The sequence below is a fragment of the Melopsittacus undulatus genome, chromosome 10 (genome assembly GCF_012275295.1).
Source record: "Melopsittacus undulatus isolate bMelUnd1 chromosome 10, bMelUnd1.mat.Z, whole genome shotgun sequence".
In the NCBI taxonomy this organism is placed as follows: Eukaryota; Metazoa; Chordata; class Aves; order Psittaciformes; family Psittaculidae; genus Melopsittacus; species Melopsittacus undulatus.
This window is the reverse complement of record NC_047536.1, coordinates 10,477,193-10,493,867: the sequence shown is the minus strand read 5'-3', so window position 1 is coordinate 10,493,867 and position 16,675 is coordinate 10,477,193. Positions and strand designations below refer to the sequence as shown.

The following is a 16,675-nucleotide window of genomic DNA, read 5'->3' as shown; positions in this document are numbered from 1 at the left end:
AAGGAGAGGGCAGCGCTGCAGAGCACACACCTCAGTGCCTTCCACGCAAGCACAGGAGCTCAGAGCCTGGCTGTCACAGACTCATCATCCTCAGCAGCAATGGCAGCAGCAGGTCCCTCCTGCTCCCCAAGGAGAGCTTTAAGCTTGTTAGAAAGGTGCAAGCAAGCGGGATTTTCATACTCTGCATATTGATATTAACTGCTCAGGCCAAATGCTGTTAGATCAGAGGAGAGGTGGCAGTTCTGTTCCACAGCAGGTTTAAATTATAAAACCCAGCAAATCAAAAACATGACATTATCTGGCCTCTCTTGTAACTTGCTCCTTGAATCTTCTCCCATTTGCCCTTCTTCTCCCACAGCCTTCGCTGCAGAATTGCATCCCACAGGAAGGAGAAGGAAAAAACGGAAAAGAGGAGTAGGCTTAAATCTGAAGAAAATCATGTTGACTTGTCCCACACCTGTCATCTGCTGAAGTGGCTTTTCTGGAGCACTGCACTCTATCTTTGGCTGATAGGCAGTGCCGTCTGGCTTCCTCCTCCCTTCTTTCCTCTTCAGCAGTAAGGCAAGAACATAAAAATACACACAGAAATCCAGTAAACCCTCCACCGTGCTGCCTATGAGCCCTCCCAGGCAGACCACGTGATGGCATCGCTATAACTCACCTTCAGCTCACCTCCCCACCTCCACAGCTTTAGGGCACCATGTCACATTAGCTTCAGAGGGCAAGGATCAAGTCCTCCTACCTGTACGAGGATGCACCTTGCATGTTTTATAAAGTAATAAGGGCAACTGATCTCCTCAGTTGTGTCCCACCTCTCTCCCACACTGCTCCAGATCCATGGATTTCCAGGAATACTCGACAGCAAACAGCTTTTCCAGCAAGGCCTGCAGTGAGCCCCAGTGACACTGCACCCCAAAACATTGCAGGGACAGTGGTAGGGCCCCTTCACCAGAGTGAGCCCGTGAGCCCCACACTCTGGAATCACCGTCCTCACCTCTGTGCGACTTGCATGGGCTCCCCTTCCTCACGTGCATCGTCTGCAGGGAGCGCCTGGGAAGCCTGGAAAGGAACATTCTGGTGTTATGCAAGCAATGTACATGGCTAACCAGGATCTGCTGGGTCATCAGGTTCTGTCCCTGACATCACACCCAGTCCACCATGGACTTCCTTCTGTAAATGGCCAAGTATCCATCCTGAAGCAGGCAGCTCTTCTCCTCCATCACTCCTTTTAGTAAGGTGTTCCCACAGCTCCCTGAGATAACACCTGGCAGTTCTTTTTGTTGCCCTGCTGTCCAGATATGTTCCTGGACATTCCATGCCCATCCAATGTTGCTCAGTACTTTCCACACCCTCTGCCTGTTCCTAGCACCTATCCTGATGCATCTGTAAGCAGCAGCCACAGCTCTTCTCCATCTCCATTTGTACTGAGCTAGGCAACCCATGGATTGCAGTATCCCCTCACACTCCCTCAGCTCCCCAGCAGCCCTCGCCTCCTCCAGTTTAAAATGTATTTGCCTGACCCAGGGTGACCTGATCAACTGGTACAGCCTATGTCTGAGCATGAGAAGTCCTTCTCAGAAATCTTGTGTCGATAACATCTGTGGCATTTTTCCTGCCTGGGAATCAGCTGTCCCATCAAAGAGAGGGAACAGATTAACCTGCACAATCTACAGCTGGTAAATCCCTGTGCATTTATCCCATTTTTCATTTAGCTCTACGACTTATTCTTTCCTTTAAAATTTGTTCAAAAGCCTTATGCAGTGCCGAGGTCAGGCTAACATGCCAGTCATTACCCAGCTCCCTTTCTTCTTCTCCAGCGTACATGTTACACTTGCCATTCTCTAATCAGATGGAATTACAACGGTTTATTAGCAGTCCTTGCTGTCAGACCTGCAATTTCTCATGCTAGTTCTCAAAGCAACTCAAGGGGTTTTCCTCCCCCTTCCTCGAGTCTATTAAACTCTCCGAGTTTGATTTCTACCACAGGTTTCAACTTCAATCAGCTCCACTCCTGTATGGCTGATGCACTTCCCCAGCAAGCCCCAAAACAAAGCCTCCTGTCAGATTTCCCTAAAGTGACTCTAAGCCCCAAAATATTCTGTTTTATCTACACTGTTCTGCACTTCTTCACAACCTACCTCATCATTAACATAAAATACCACACCTCCTCTTTTATTTTTATTTCTCTTTTTTCCTGAACTGTGCATATTTTAATACCTCTGATCTGGTCATGAATACTGGGCCAAGCTTCTGGTTCTCCTACTACATATAAGACATGACATGAATTCACTAATTCAGGTCATCAGACTAACTCTCCAGAATGGAGTCTTTTCCCTCCGAATCTTTGAAAGACCAGGTGTCCTCATACCTAATTTGAAAGGTTATGAAATAACTTATTCTATTAGCACTGAGGTTTGCTAGTGCAGGTTCCCAGGCTATCAGATGTCCTGACAAGAGCATTGGCTCTGTGCAGACATCCCTGTCACAGCAGTTGGGCACTGCTAGGGTGGAAGGTCTCTGCCCACTCCAGGTGAGGGTTTCAAAGCAGAGGTACAGGCAGCCCCCTTCAAGCACATCCCTTGCACCTCCACTTCACTGATACAAGACACAGCAGGAAGGTTTTTCAAGGACGGCTTTGAATCCCCAGCCTAAAATCCGCAGCCCCATCAGCAAAGCAGCCCCAGGGGCACTGCCAGGGGCACTGGGGAGCCCCAGGGCAGCACAGGCGGCAGGGTCTGTGAGCGATGCAGCACAGCAGGGACATAACTGCTCTGAGCCCCTCCTTTGTCACTGCCACTGGAATTGTATTTGATAGAAGGGAAAAAAATGGAGACGAGGCAGAAGCAAACATCAAACATATTGATCCTGCAAGTAAATCACCTGCACTGGCCTCAGTGTGCGACTGCACAGAGGGGCGAGAGAAAGGAGCAGCCTCTCAAGCTGGGTGTGATAAGGCAGATGAAAGGGCATTTGAAAATTATTTCTTCTCAAGTAAATAGAAGACTGGCAAGGGGCTTGGGCAGGGGTTGGAATGCTGAAGTCTGCTTCCCTTCCCCCTTCCTTATTTTTTCCACCTTAAACATAACAGAAAGGCTGCACCTACAGACACATCACAGCTCTTTGAGCTCTTGTGGTCAGGATGAGTGCATTACAAGTTCCCACTCAGTGCCACTAAACCCTCTTTTCTCCCCAAGTCTTAATTAGATATTAGCATGAAACGGATAATAGAAAAAGAAAATACCCCACAATTTTCAATACTGATTAAGAGTTCATGCGCTTCCCAGCTGCTGCAGCTCTCCAAGGGCTTCAGCATACACCTCCACAGACCTGCAGTCACCCCAATCTTCCAGATTAATAACACCTCCCATTTCCACAGGAAAAGCCAAGGAATTAAAGCAAGCAGTTTGCCTGAAGAACCTTTCAGGTCTTTTGTATCTATCCTACATAAACGAAAAGAGGCACAAGTCAGTTTCTTTCCTCTGCAGGTCACCTCTAAGGCTTGCTTAAATCTCTGTCTGCTAAACCCAAGCCAAAGCACTGTCACGAAAAGTCACATTTCAGCACAGGCTGCTCTGCTCTTTTTCTGCAACCCGAAAATGCAGACATGACGTTTTTCCTAAGTGCTCAATATTACAAGACAGAATATAAATATCACAAAACAAGTTAAGTATCTTTCTAACACCAGGGTAAATGATCAAATACACTTGAAAACAGGAACAACAGAGCTGAGGCTTCAGTCACAGAGAAAATAAAGTTATACAATGATCCGGGAGTGAAGTCATTATGAAAAATGAGGGTTGGAAAAGGCTGACACAAACCTAAAATACAGCAGTAATAAATACTTCATCTGACTAGCAATCTGTTTAAACTTAGTAATGACAGAAAGCTGCCTTCCGCTCCAACAAGAGCCCTGATGGAGACAGAGGCTGACACCTAGCGTCTAGCAGCCCCAACAAGCGAGCTGAGGAGAAGGTGCCCAACCCCACAACAAGGACAATGAGCACGGCTGCAGTGACAGATCACCCAGGGCAGGCAGAAGATGCCTGTGAGCAGGCAGAGCCTTGCTGGCCACAACTGCAGGGCCACGAGGGAAAAGAGCTCTCACAAGGGTGAAGCACAGACGGACACAGATGAGCATGTAGGTGCAAAAAGGAAAAGCTGCACTGCAAGGACAAAAGGCACGTTTCTGTCTGTGAAGGAAAACACATGGCCATGGGTTTATAAGCTGTTTTGCCAGAACTGGTGGTGGTCAGCATCATCTCTGTGCTCCCTACCCTTCCTGACGCACTGCCAGGCTACACCCTTTGGAGAGGGACAACTCAGCTGCAAGTCTTTGTCTCAGTGGTGCATTAATGGACAACTGCCAGGCTGCACGATGGCCCCTGCCATTTGTGAGCTGGGCATCAGCCTCGACACTTCCCCTCTCTTTCACAGTAAGCTGTGTGGCTAAGGAAGGAAGTCCCTGTGTTTAAGGGGAGCATTAAACAGCAATGCCTGCTTTGCAGAAGGGACTGAAGCCTAAAATGGACAGAAGTGCAGGAATGTTCAACATCTGCTCAGTGGTGAAGCTCTTACCTGGCAGTAGCTGGTGGTTGGTTCATCATCGGAAGTGGAGGTCTCTTCTTCCATGCTGTGCCCTGGACTCTCTGCCTCCCTCCTCTTTGAAGGCAGAAGCCAGGTCATGCTCTCAGACTCCTTCTGCCCATCTGGATCTCCATCTTCTGTATCATCAGCAACCCCATTCTCCCTGCTTATCTGCTCTTCTTTCCCAAGCTCATTTCTGCTCAAGGAAGGACCAGGCACAACTGGGTTACCAAACTCCTTCTTATGCAGTAGCTGCCTCTGAGCCTGCTTCAGGCTCTTCTGGTAAACCTCCAGCTGACACAAGATGACTTTGGTGTACTGGTTGGGGTCCACCCCTTTGGGGCAGAAGGGGATGCCCCAGTAGTAGTGCACTGTGTCTCTAGCCTCCTCCTGCCTCTGCTTCTCCTCTACTGCATTCATCACACAAAGCTCAGGGGTACTGTCAGGCACCTCATTCTGCTCTGCTTGCTCTATGGAAACACAGACTTTGGTGGCATGCCTGGGCTGTGAGCTGTGTTTGGTACCTGTTCCCCCACTGCTCCCCCTGGGGCTGCCACACTGTTCTGCAGTCCCACTCTTCGAGAGTGTGGCTGAGCTCCCAGCACTAGCTTCTCCCACAGAATGGCCAGTGCAAGGCAGGGGCTGCTCTTTTGGTTCGTAGCCTGTTGTTCCAGAAGAGCTGGAGGAGCTCATGAACAGTCTCTGAGGTGTCAGTCGCCGGGAGCCTGAAGTCACCCTCCCAAAGGTGGGACTCAGAGAGATGAGGTCCTCTCTGAGAGTGCTGGGTAATGTGTTACTAGAATCACTTTTTGCTGGTGAGGAAAGCTTTTCACTTGACCTTGTCACAGGCTGGTCCTTCCCCGGAGACACGATTATGCTGGATACTAGTGAGCTTTCAACAATTTCCTGGCTTAACCTCTTCAACACTACCAGGGGGCTCCGGGCGACATCCATCTGTCCATTCCCATCAGCTCTGGTGCTCTGTGAGTGGGAGCTGCACTCGGAGCGAGGGGTGTCAGGGCAAAGCACCAGACCTCCCAGGATCTCAGAGCCTTCCTTCTTGTCAGGCTGGCTTTGGCCTTCTGCACACAACTGAGGGGTTGCATCAGAGTAGTCCGAGGACTGACAGCTCTGAAAAACAAAAGGTTGATTCTCCAAAAGGCATGTACTCTATCAGCAAAGCACACCAAGGGCTGGACTGCAGACCCTGCATCCTGATCACAACCCTGTACCCCAAAATAGGGTACAGGTAAGGCTTGACTTCATATGCCACACTCACTAGGAATGCTACAAAACTACTCTGCAAATGCTACAGTTCCAGCTCACGCTAGAAATATCTAGGCCCCCACGAAAACCTTGTTTTGTGCAGTGTGGCAAAGCAAGCACACAAAGCACAAGCTGAAGAACCCTAGTAAGCCTCTTCACAGAAGCACACTTACACTAAGGCTCTCAGCAATGGCCTTCCTCAAGAGCTCCTCCTCTTCCTCTTCCTGACAGTTCATTTTTCTGGCTTCTTGCTCACTCATTTTCAGGGCCAGTGCAAACTGTTCCTCTTCAGTCATCTCTACAGCAGAAGAATAGGAAAATGTCAATTCACAGCTGCAGGTGTATGCAAACAGCCAACATATACCCTGCATGTTGGGAGAAATGTTCAAGGGTCCCACCTCCCCAGAGCAAAACATCTAAGCCCCAGCTCTTCTGAAAAGGTGTCACCAAAACCAGAGCAGGCAACACTAAATGAAAAAGATAACCCAAGTCAGGATCTGCAGATAGGGTCTCTACAGCAATCTAAGCTCCGACTACCTGGTTATATTAACTGCAATGGAATATTTGATTTGCCCTCATCAAACAATGCATTCTACAGCTGCAGAACATGTGTTCAAGGAGAGGAAAAGGACAGATTTCCAAAGCGTGCTCTTTTTTCCATCGGGCAGGCTCAGCAGCAAGGCAGGCTGAAGAACACATCTTCTTTAATACACTTTTTTAGCAGCCAAAAAGCACATCTCACTGCCTTCTCACACACAGATACCTGCAATACCACAGGAGACCTACCCGAGAGAGAAAGAGCTGCACGTTATCCACCCCGAGCCGCAGGTGGAAAGCTCAGTGGAGGATAATGTTCCTTGTTCAGTGGTATTATGGAGGATCTTTCACATGCATACATCCCCCTTCTGCTCACATCATCACTCCACTGCATCACTAAGCCAGTCATGCATGGGGAACAGGTTTCCTACATTTGTAACTGCTATTTCAGCAGAAAAGTCTTCCTGAAACAGTCAAGAGCAAACCAGAAGCTGAGACTGGCTATTTAGAAACAAAGCAGTTCGTTACTTTGGAAAACACTTATTTACTCAGATCCAACCCAATGCTTCCACTATGCTTAAAATATATAATGCCTGCAGAATGGAGTGCAGCTTGGAAAACAACTCAACAGCACTCTCAGGAGCTGAAAAATAAATCTTCTCACTCGAGACAAATTGACAGATTTCTTTCAGAACCCGCTCCCTCCTTCAGGCAGAATCCTGCACGCACCATCTCATGCATGAAGCAAGAGGCTTGCTGCTGACGGGCCACCAGATCTTTAAGACACACGATTTGAACAGGAAGGCCGCCCAAGCACAAAACATGCCTCCGCTGCAGCCCATTTCAGGCACAGACGTTTCCCTGGATAAAAATGCATTCTGAAGTTGCAGGCTCCCATTTTCTAACCCATCCTCTTCCTACCAGCTGCTCCCAAAACACAGCAGCGCAGCCTCCCTTGAAGCAGCCTGGGATTGCACTGGTCTGAGCAGAGCCTGTGCACCACAGCACTACTGCATTGAGGTGCATCAACACAGCAGCAGGCTCTGCTTTGCCCTTCCCCCAGCTCTTTGCTAATGGCAGGCTGGCTCTCCCCCAGTCAAGCAGGATTTGAAGCATTTTTGGACTGTTCCGATTCCTTTATGTGTCCTACTAAATCAGCACTTAGCTGTAGGTTGGGGCTTTGGTGTGGGGGGTTAATTTCTTAATTTTTAGAGAAAGAGATTGAAGTGAAGGCAGAATGCAGTGCACTCAGGGCTCATGGGGCTCTTTTGTCCTTGGACAAAGTCATTCTGTGATGTTACAGCCAGGAGGGACCAGGGCAGGAAAAAAGCAGCATCCTTTAATGGAAAGCACACGACAGTTCAGTGTATGAAGAAGGCTCCTGTCCCCAAGAACAGCAGTAATACACTGTGTTTCCACGATACCAAACACCTCCCCAGCATTCAGCTGATTTGTTTCCCTGCCCAAACCATCACAGCAATCATGCCAGACCCTTCAAACTCTGCCATGTGCAAGAAAACAGATTCACGTGATCAGTGCCCTACAACACAAGACTTTCCACGTGCTTAAATGAAAACAGAGGGCTGAGTGTTCATCAGTTCAGACTATCAACATCCATGAAGCTTAATAAAAAGAAACATTTTTTTGGCGAGTTACTACTGTACATTTTGTTTTCTTCTCCCTCCCTGGCACAGCAATTTCCCCTCTGGAGACAAGGAATGTGCCAGACAAATGCTGCCTCTGGCAAAGAAACCAGTGACAAACAAGATGCACTTAGTGCATGTTCCAGTTGAGTAGGTGCTCCTGAGATGTGGAAATCTCGAGTTTAAATCCACCTGGCAATACGGTGGGGAGAGCAAAGAGCAGCGCTGCCCATGCCTTCCAGGAGACTTGACCTGCTTTAAGCTGAGCGCTGTGGAGCCGATGGGATTTTGTGCTCCACATCTGATCCTTTCTCAGCACCGTGTATTTTATTAAACCTGATGTTGATTGCACTGGCCATAATTTACCATGATTAGAAACCCAGAGTGCTGCGTTACCCCCGACCGACCAGTGTATGCAAACAGAGCACTGGAGCGCTCCCGAGGCACACGGCGGGGCCAGGGCTCCGCAGCCCTTGGGAGGAACGACCCCTCTCCATCTGGACAGACACGCTCCATTATGCTCAACACATCGCTCCCGCTGCTGGGTAGGGAAACGCCAGCACCTCCGGCTGGGAATTCTGCGTCTCACACTCCAAAATCCACTCTCCGCACATCCATGCCAAAGCAGCAGGAAATCCCAGCGCCTCTCCCGGGACCAGGGCATCCAAGAGACCCACAGATGGGAAGGAGGGGTCAGGGAGAACTGTTTCAAAGCTACTGCAGCCCTAAACAAATTAAACCATTTCAGAACCTTTTTAAATGCTAATATGGCAATTTGCTAAGCGATTTATGTTCCAGCTTGACGTTTGCAAAGTGAATTAGATGCAAAACCCTACTAGTTGGAGTTCTAGCACTTACTAGTAAGAGATTTACTCAAAGATAACAGAGATGCAGGATCTCAGTATTTCCACATATCCAAAGTGCAATTACAATAAAAACATTCAAATGTGCTTTAACGCTCTGGCTTCCTCTGGATAAAGAAAGAGAGACTTCTTTAAGTTTTGTATTTCCATTTATCCTGTCAGGATGAAACGTCACAGATATATTTAAGTTATGGCTTTAGGTTAAAATGAATAAAACCACAACAAAGCAAAAAAGGGAGGATATGCTTTATAACCAGAGCCTACGAGTAGCTGAAATGTTCCAGTTTTGAGGAGAAAGATTGTGCTCTACCCAGAAGCTCCAGATCTTCACAAAAGACCAATTCGCCTCGCAATTCAAAGAATTTATTTAAAGACATTGGGAAAAAATAATTACTACTTCAAATCTTAATTTGCCTAAAAGCAAACACCAAAAGTCTAATTATAGCTTCCAATAAACGAGAGAATAGACCCACCATCACACGCACTCAAACAAAAGACCTCCCTCCGACCGAGTGGCACCAGACGCCCCCAAACTCCTCCGCTTCAAGGAGACACACACAAAACGAATTAAAAAAGGCAGTTTTTGCCCCAGGAAGAGAAAAACTATTACCAATAATTTCAACTTCTAGAAATGCAGCAAAACTCCTCATTACACAATGGCTGGAGAGCTGTCCCTGTTTCCTGTGGGTTTTCTGGAGCACACCAAACACCTTCAACACAGCATCAGCACACTCAACGATGCGATGAGGACATCCAACTTCAGCAACTCCCTGTTCTTAGCACCATATGTTTGGTCACATTTTAACAGCATCTCTAAGGGGGGGGGGGGTTCAGTGTTTATTTGGTATTCTGTTTCTTTTGGGAGAAAAAGAAGAAAACAAACTAAAGAACTCAATCTCTCCCCATCTCTGCCTTTGCTATCTTACTTGTTCAACCCAGGACACGCACAGTGGGTTTCAGCTCCCACAAAGAGCCAGGCTGTTTCCTGCTATGGCCTTAGGCCTCTATTAAAAACAATTTAATTCACACAGGCCCTGTGAGGACTGACAAGCCCAACTGCTGCTGCCTGTGGAGCACTGGCTGGCGTGCTCCATTTTGTTCAGTGATTGCTTTGGGTTTTGCAGGAGACAGCATCTCTCCCACTTTAAAACGTTCTGAATTTAACACGCTAGGTGGATGGCTGCCTTGTGGAGTGCAAGAACATGAGCACGGATCCATTGGGATAGAGTGATGTCCAGCTGCCTGACTGTTACAACAAGTGGTGCTGTACAGACCTGGCTCAGTGGTCCCTTCTGCTTGTAAAACCCCAGCATTCAGAAATGCTGCTTGCAGAATGAGCAGGAACAGCCCAGCCTGATTCCTTTGGCATCTATTTATCGACCTATTGTCCATGAATGCATTTAATCCCTTATTAAAGTTGCTGATGCTGACCCCTTCACAACCTCTTATGACAAAAACTTCCAGGAGTTCACTACATGCTGTGTGAAGCATTACTTTCCCTCACCCATTTCAAACCTATGTATCTCCTGCTATTTCCACTGGCTGCACCCTGGCTGTAGGAGCTGGTAAACAGCTCTGTGTTCAGCTAAGGCATTGCCTTCCTGATGTGAACTTTGATCCCACCTTCCTCTCTTAACAGAAAGCCCCAGGCTTTCCAGTCTCTCCTCATAAAGCAGCTGCTCCATCCTCTTTATGGCACGGGCTGCCATTCTCTGGAGCACCACCACGTCCTTGAGATGGAGAGACCAGAACTGCACACAGCACTGTTGATGTGGGTGCACCAACACTTTATATAACAGCAACATGACATAAAGCAAATCTCTTGTTCTTAACACCCTTCCTTGTGTTGCCCAATGCTGCTGGCTTCTCCGGCTGCCTACGAGCCCATGATTTCAGAGAACTGTCAACTGCGACTCAGATCTTCCCTGAGCTGCGATTGCCAGGTCAGAGCATCCGTGATGTTTCAGGGAAAGACAGCAGCAAAGGGGCCTGAACAGGAAGGGAGTTTGTGACTGACAGTGCTTTCAGATCATCTTCAATCGAGTTTGAAACCCGGTGAGGAACCAACACCCTCGCACACTTATTTTGGAAGTGCACCAGTCTGTGCTTGGGGAGACAACAAGCCACAGCGTCTACTCAGAAAGGCAAATTTCACCCCTGAGAAGGGTCTTCTCCAGGATCTGTGCTTCCCCCACCACATCACAGCCTTTCTGCAAAGGAAATAATCTCTAACACGAACAGCAGAAGCTGCTCAGCATCAGTCTACTTCCCCAGCCCCACTCGAGACCTACGTGCAATTTTTCTTTTAGCAGCAAACTTCGTTCTCTCCAGCTGCTGTTTTGTTCTCTTCTTTTGCAATCCACTCTCCTCCTTTGACTCCTGCTGTAATGGAAAAAACCATGGTGAGTGCATACAGCATGTAAGAAATACTACCAGCTCCCTCCCCCCCACGACTCAGACACAAACACTGGTTCAAGAACAAGCCTCTATTTGTGTGAAATTTGAATTTCAAACATAATTCAAGCACATTCTGTAACTATTAAAAGCTGTGTGATAAGCATAACGAGCAAAAAGAGTTACAGACTGACATAAACAGAGAAGTAGGAGAGACAATAGACTTCATGCCAGTCACCACCATGCACTGCACCTGCTGCCCATGATTTTACAGAGAATTCATTTGGCCTTGCTAAAATATTGGTATTTGTCAGCACTCAAAACAGAAAAGCAAAACCTTTCTATATCCGAACATCACACACCCCTAAGCTGTGGCTGTTTCCTGCCATGTAGCTTCTAGTACTCTGCCCAGACAATTCCAGGTGACCGAAACTAGAACCCTAGCCATTTTGGGGGACCCTGAGGGCAGGAGAGCCAGCTGTATTTATTCCTCCTGCTATCCTCTCATTGTATTTGCCACAAGTGTTTAATTTTTGAAGCTTGAGTACTCCGGAAACCTGAAGTCTCAAGGCCTCCTGGAAAAATACCCCAATGAACAACCTCAGTGCCTGCTGCTTTAAGCACATGGATTCATGGATTGCCACAAGAATGGTCACAAGCTGAAATGACAGACATTTATGCAAGTTGCTGTCCTAACAGCTTAAGTGAGGGCATACACATTACCAAGGGCTGACACTGGACCTCTTCCAATTTGACTCTCTATATCACGTAGAATTAGAATCAAACCCAGTGTTGCAGGCAGAGACCCATGCGTGGCCAGAACAGGGCTTCATTCATCTCCATCTGAGCTGGTTTTGTTCTCCGTGAGACTCCTGCAAACTGGCCACACGCTTGTGCCTCATGCCACCTCCTGTGCCAGGACAGGGCTTCCAGATGGGGCATGTGGCTGGGGCTACTTTAATGCAAGCGGATACATTGCCTATTATCAAGTGTCATCAATTTCTGCTGCCCATTGCCTGTGTTTCTGAACCTGTGAAGTCCTTTAGTAGTCCTCTATGCTGAGTTTTGTTCCAGCCCTCTCCAGTTTAATGTTATCTGTAGATTTTATTAATGTATGTACACCACTTGCTCCCTCTTACAGATCACTAATGAGGATGTTAAAAGACACACAGACCTAATATTGATTCTCTTGGCCTCAGCTTTACATCTCCCTGAAACAAGCCTCTCTTCTGTTCATCACCAGCCTTTGCTCACAGTCTTTTAGCAGGATTTCAATCCAACAATGTTACTATCTAGACCAAATTGAATTATTTATCCAACTAAGATTTTGTAAGACATACTATCAAGCGGTTTCCTGAAAGCCTAATACATTACAGCTTCTACATGCCCCAATACCTACACCATTCCTCACTTCCATCAATTTAAGAATCAGCTCACAACAAGGTAGCAATCATGCTTGGCAAGTCCACACGCACATATTCATGCTTGCACCCAAGTGTTTTTCCTTTGACTGAATCCTTCTCTTCCTCACCCAGCCTGGTTTTGGTACCCTGTGTCTAAAATTTGCTGTCTCCAAAAGGCTGCCTCACAGCCAGATTCTCTCTTGCTAGAAGATGGATGCTCACACACAGCAGGTGAAATCCTGTCTCCCCCAGGGCCCTGCATGTTTTCCGTAAGGCACAGGTTTTCCTGCTCCAAACTGCCCTGCAGTGGCAGCCTCATGGTGGGGCTTGTGGGTAGCTCACACCTAAGGGAGTGTGGAATGATCTGTGGGGTTGCACCAGGATTATGCTAGGATTATATGCTGGAGAGAGTTCAGCAACAGCTCTCCTGCTGTCCCCCAAAGCCCTGACTAACAGCGCTAAACCTACTGCAGCTTAAGACAGGGGCAACTTAATCCTAGGCTCTGTAAATCCCCAGCTCTTCTCTGGGCATCAATCTTCCCCTCATCACTCTTGCACTTGCCAGAAGGTCAACCCTGACACTCTCATCTGCAGCTCTCCTCCAGGGCACGGATGTGATTTACGAGCACACCAAACTTTCCATGGCTGCCAGGGCCTGCCCTGTGCACAAACACACACGATTACAACATGCACCACAGAACAAGATGGGGCTCAAACAGCTCCAGGGCTTCGGAGGAGAACGCTGTGCCTGGTGGCAGGCAGGCTACCTGGCTCCACCACACAGCCAAGGCCGTGCCTCAGTGCTGGGTCCTGAAGAACCTCATTTCCAACAGCAGCAAGTGCAAAATTATTGCAGGACACGTGCTGTATGAACCTCATACATTTGAGAAAGATGTTTAAATTGCTCGGCAGCATTCTACCAAACAGCTCCAGCACAGTGAAGCGCTGAAGCAAATCCAATTAATCCTGATGGACCAAAATATACACACACATCTCAATTCCAAGAATTCTTAAATCTTCTTTATTTTTAAACCCAGAAAATAAAACATACCTTTTAATTAGGATTTATGGCTGTTTGTACCTCTGCTGGGAGAGAGCCCCGCAGGCCCCAGAGTGCTCTGCATAAATGCAAGCATGGATGGAAGAAACAGAAGGGGCCCAGAAAATTCAGAGAAGACAACAGGGCTTGCTCCTTCTGACCCAACCTTTTTAATGCTCATCTCTCTACAAGGATAATAGGAACTCAGGGGGCCACTCAACCAACTGCCTTTCTAATAAGATCACTAGTCCAAAAATAATCTTAATCAATTAAAATATTCCCAAACTGCAGCCAATACTCTTAGTTCCAAGGTCATCTCCAACACACAACTTCCAAGGGAAACTAATTATTCTAAGCGGAGGCGAGGTAGGGGCTGTGCACCTCTGCCCAGTGCCAGCCTGGAGAGCGTCTCCCCTCCTCTGCCATCAGTTTAAAGCGTAATGGCCAGAAGGAATCCAAATTCTCTTCCTGTGTATCAGGCTCTGCAGTTTAATTTATGATGCTCTCCGATGAGCAATTCCACTGTCAGCATTGTACACAGATGAAGAAAAAGACAGGTTTCCAAAGTCCCCTGCACGTTTAGTGGAAGGCAGCCACTATTCTTCCTTGGGGTTTTTTTACCCTGCTTGGTTTCACCAGACAGCAGGGAATCAAATTCCCATTTTAAAAATGCTTTTGCACATACTTAAGAGAACCTGATGCTGCCAGCAGAAACAGATAGAGCTCCACTTGCTTCTAGAAGCCCGTAAATGGAAGCCAGTAGCCAGCCTCCCACATCCTGCTCCCTCCAATCCACATCATAAACCACAGAAATCAGCTTCCACTGACTCAGGGAAGGAAAAGTTACAGAAGAACATCTCCATAGCTAACAGTGCAGGCTGCAAAGTCAAAAGGTCTGGGTAGTTTTACTGCTCAGTAGCAGTTGGGACCATCTAGCAATAGGGCACAGCCAAACACCACACGTCCTGCATGGGAAATACACAGATGAAAACCAGACTAATTTATTTTTAAAAGCCAATTAGATGTTGGAAGTGCCACGTTTGGCTCTAGCCAAGGCTGCTGCTGCCGAAATTAATATCACACCCTACTTTATTAGTCTCTGACTTCAGCTCAGAATCTGTTTCAGCTCTGCTGTCTTTCAGCTCATTAGAACAAACCTGCTGGAAGTGGAGACTTGAACAACAGACACAACGGGGCTTGTGCCAGACGTGTAGCTCCTGACACACAGGAGGGAGGCCTCTGCAGGAAAAACAGCTTTCACCAGGCTGTGAGGAGCCTGGATTCAGACAAACCTGATTTCTGAAGAAAAGGTACAGCACAGCACACTCAGATTGCGTTCTCCTCTGGGAACTGGAGTCCCTTGGTACCACAGCAGAGCCCCTGAGGACAGGAGGGTGTTGTAGTGATACCCCCACGTGGCTCTGCTTCACTCAGATTGCCAAGGGTGTGAGGAGGGCACTGCCACCCTCATGTGACGCTGCCAGCACCATCTTCACTATGAGGGTGCTGAGGCGCTGGCACAGGGTGCCCAGAGAAGCTGTGGCTGCCTCATCCCTGGCTGTGTTCAAGGCCAGGTTGGACACAGGGGCTTGGAGCAACCTGCTCTAGTGGAAGGTGTCCCTGCCCATGGCATGAGGTTGGAAATGGATGAGCACAAACCAAACAACTCTGTGATTCCATGATATTCTCCATAGCAAGGCATCCCTCAGGCCATGCCTGGTCCTGAGACAAGTGTTCTCTGCCACAGTTAATGGAGAACAGGACAGGGCAGTGGCTAACCCTAACCCATGTCCAAACACACCTCCCTCTTTCTACCAAAACCAACATCTGATCTGGAACATCAACACATGCTGCTATGTATCCAGAGTGAGAATATCTCCAAACACAGACATAATCAAGCAAAGGAATGTTCCACACCAAAGGGAAGAGGGGCCATGGATACCATACAGAAATAGATGGCGCCATCACCATGGAGTCTTGTCATATGCTCCCCAGGGGCTGGCAGAGCTGATGAATCTGGCAGAAAGAGCCTGTGAGACTTCATGCAGACTCCATGAGCAAAGGCAGGTACTCTCAAAGCTCACAAAGGATCTACCCAAGGAAAAAGAGTCCCACAGCAGATCAGCAGCATTTTGGGTTAGGGTCAAAGACATTAGCACAGCTACGGGGCCTCTGCTGGCTGACAATCATCTTTCATACATGGCTTTAAAACACCTTGGAGGTCAAAGAGTCTCTATAAAGCAGCCCAGTTCACGCAGGAAGCTCGTGAGCAGCCCAGGAGTTGCTACGCTTGGAGAGAACATTGTTGAGCACTGTTTGAAATATTGTCAATTTGTGAATGACCACCTGGATTCTGGCATGGGCAACTGATTCCCTGCAGGACTGATCAGTCAGGGGAGACAGGAGCCACTTTGCTCATTCGTCACGTCTGCATTTTCACAGGCACAGCCTGCACAGAGAAGGTAATCTCTTGTTTCCACAGAGCCTGAGAGACTGTTCTTATTTTGTCTGACCCTTCCCAAAAAAAAAGAGAAGCATTCCCCAAACCCAGGATTATATATAGCAGAGATCAGAAAGCTCCACATCCAGAAAACTTCCTTCTGATGCAGCTCTGCGAATGCCACAGCATAGACATGAGCAAAGAAAGGAAACTTGGCAAAAAAAAAACCCCATGGATGAGCTTGATAATCCAGCATGACTGAAAAATTCCTGGGAGAGGCAGTCTGCCAAAGATCATCAAAAGTGAGAAGCTGGAGGCTTTCCAGGTGCAGCTGCTACAAGATCTGCTGGTCTGGAAGCAGAACTAGGGACTTGTTCTATAGATACCTGCCAAGAGACTGCCAAGGAAGAAAGCCATCGAATCAATGATGCCCAAATTGTCCTTGTAGCTTTTGATTCATAAGGAACCATGTTCTAACAGATGCAAGATTAATTGAGAATGTATTG

General features: G+C 47.7%; 1 protein-coding gene across 5 annotated transcripts in view; it reads right to left on the bottom strand.

Annotated features, from left to right (window-relative positions):
* The window catches only part of UIMC1 (ubiquitin interaction motif containing 1), a 38,395-nt gene that overhangs the window by 15,708 nt on the left and 6,012 nt on the right, over positions 1-16,675 (bottom strand). For 4 of the 5 annotated variants that reach the window (XM_034066680.1, XM_034066683.1, XM_034066681.1 and 1 more), the window contains 4 exons: positions 11,185-11,275; positions 6,024-6,148; positions 4,576-5,715; positions 995-1,059 (listed from right to left, as the gene is read on the bottom strand). In XM_034066680.1, coding sequence (XP_033922571.1) covers positions 995-1,059; positions 4,576-5,715; positions 6,024-6,148; positions 11,185-11,275 — 1,421 coding nt within the window. The remainder of the gene's footprint in view (positions 1-994; positions 1,060-4,575; positions 5,716-6,023; positions 6,149-11,184; positions 11,276-16,675) is intronic. The other variant, XM_034066682.1, reaches the window with a different exon arrangement.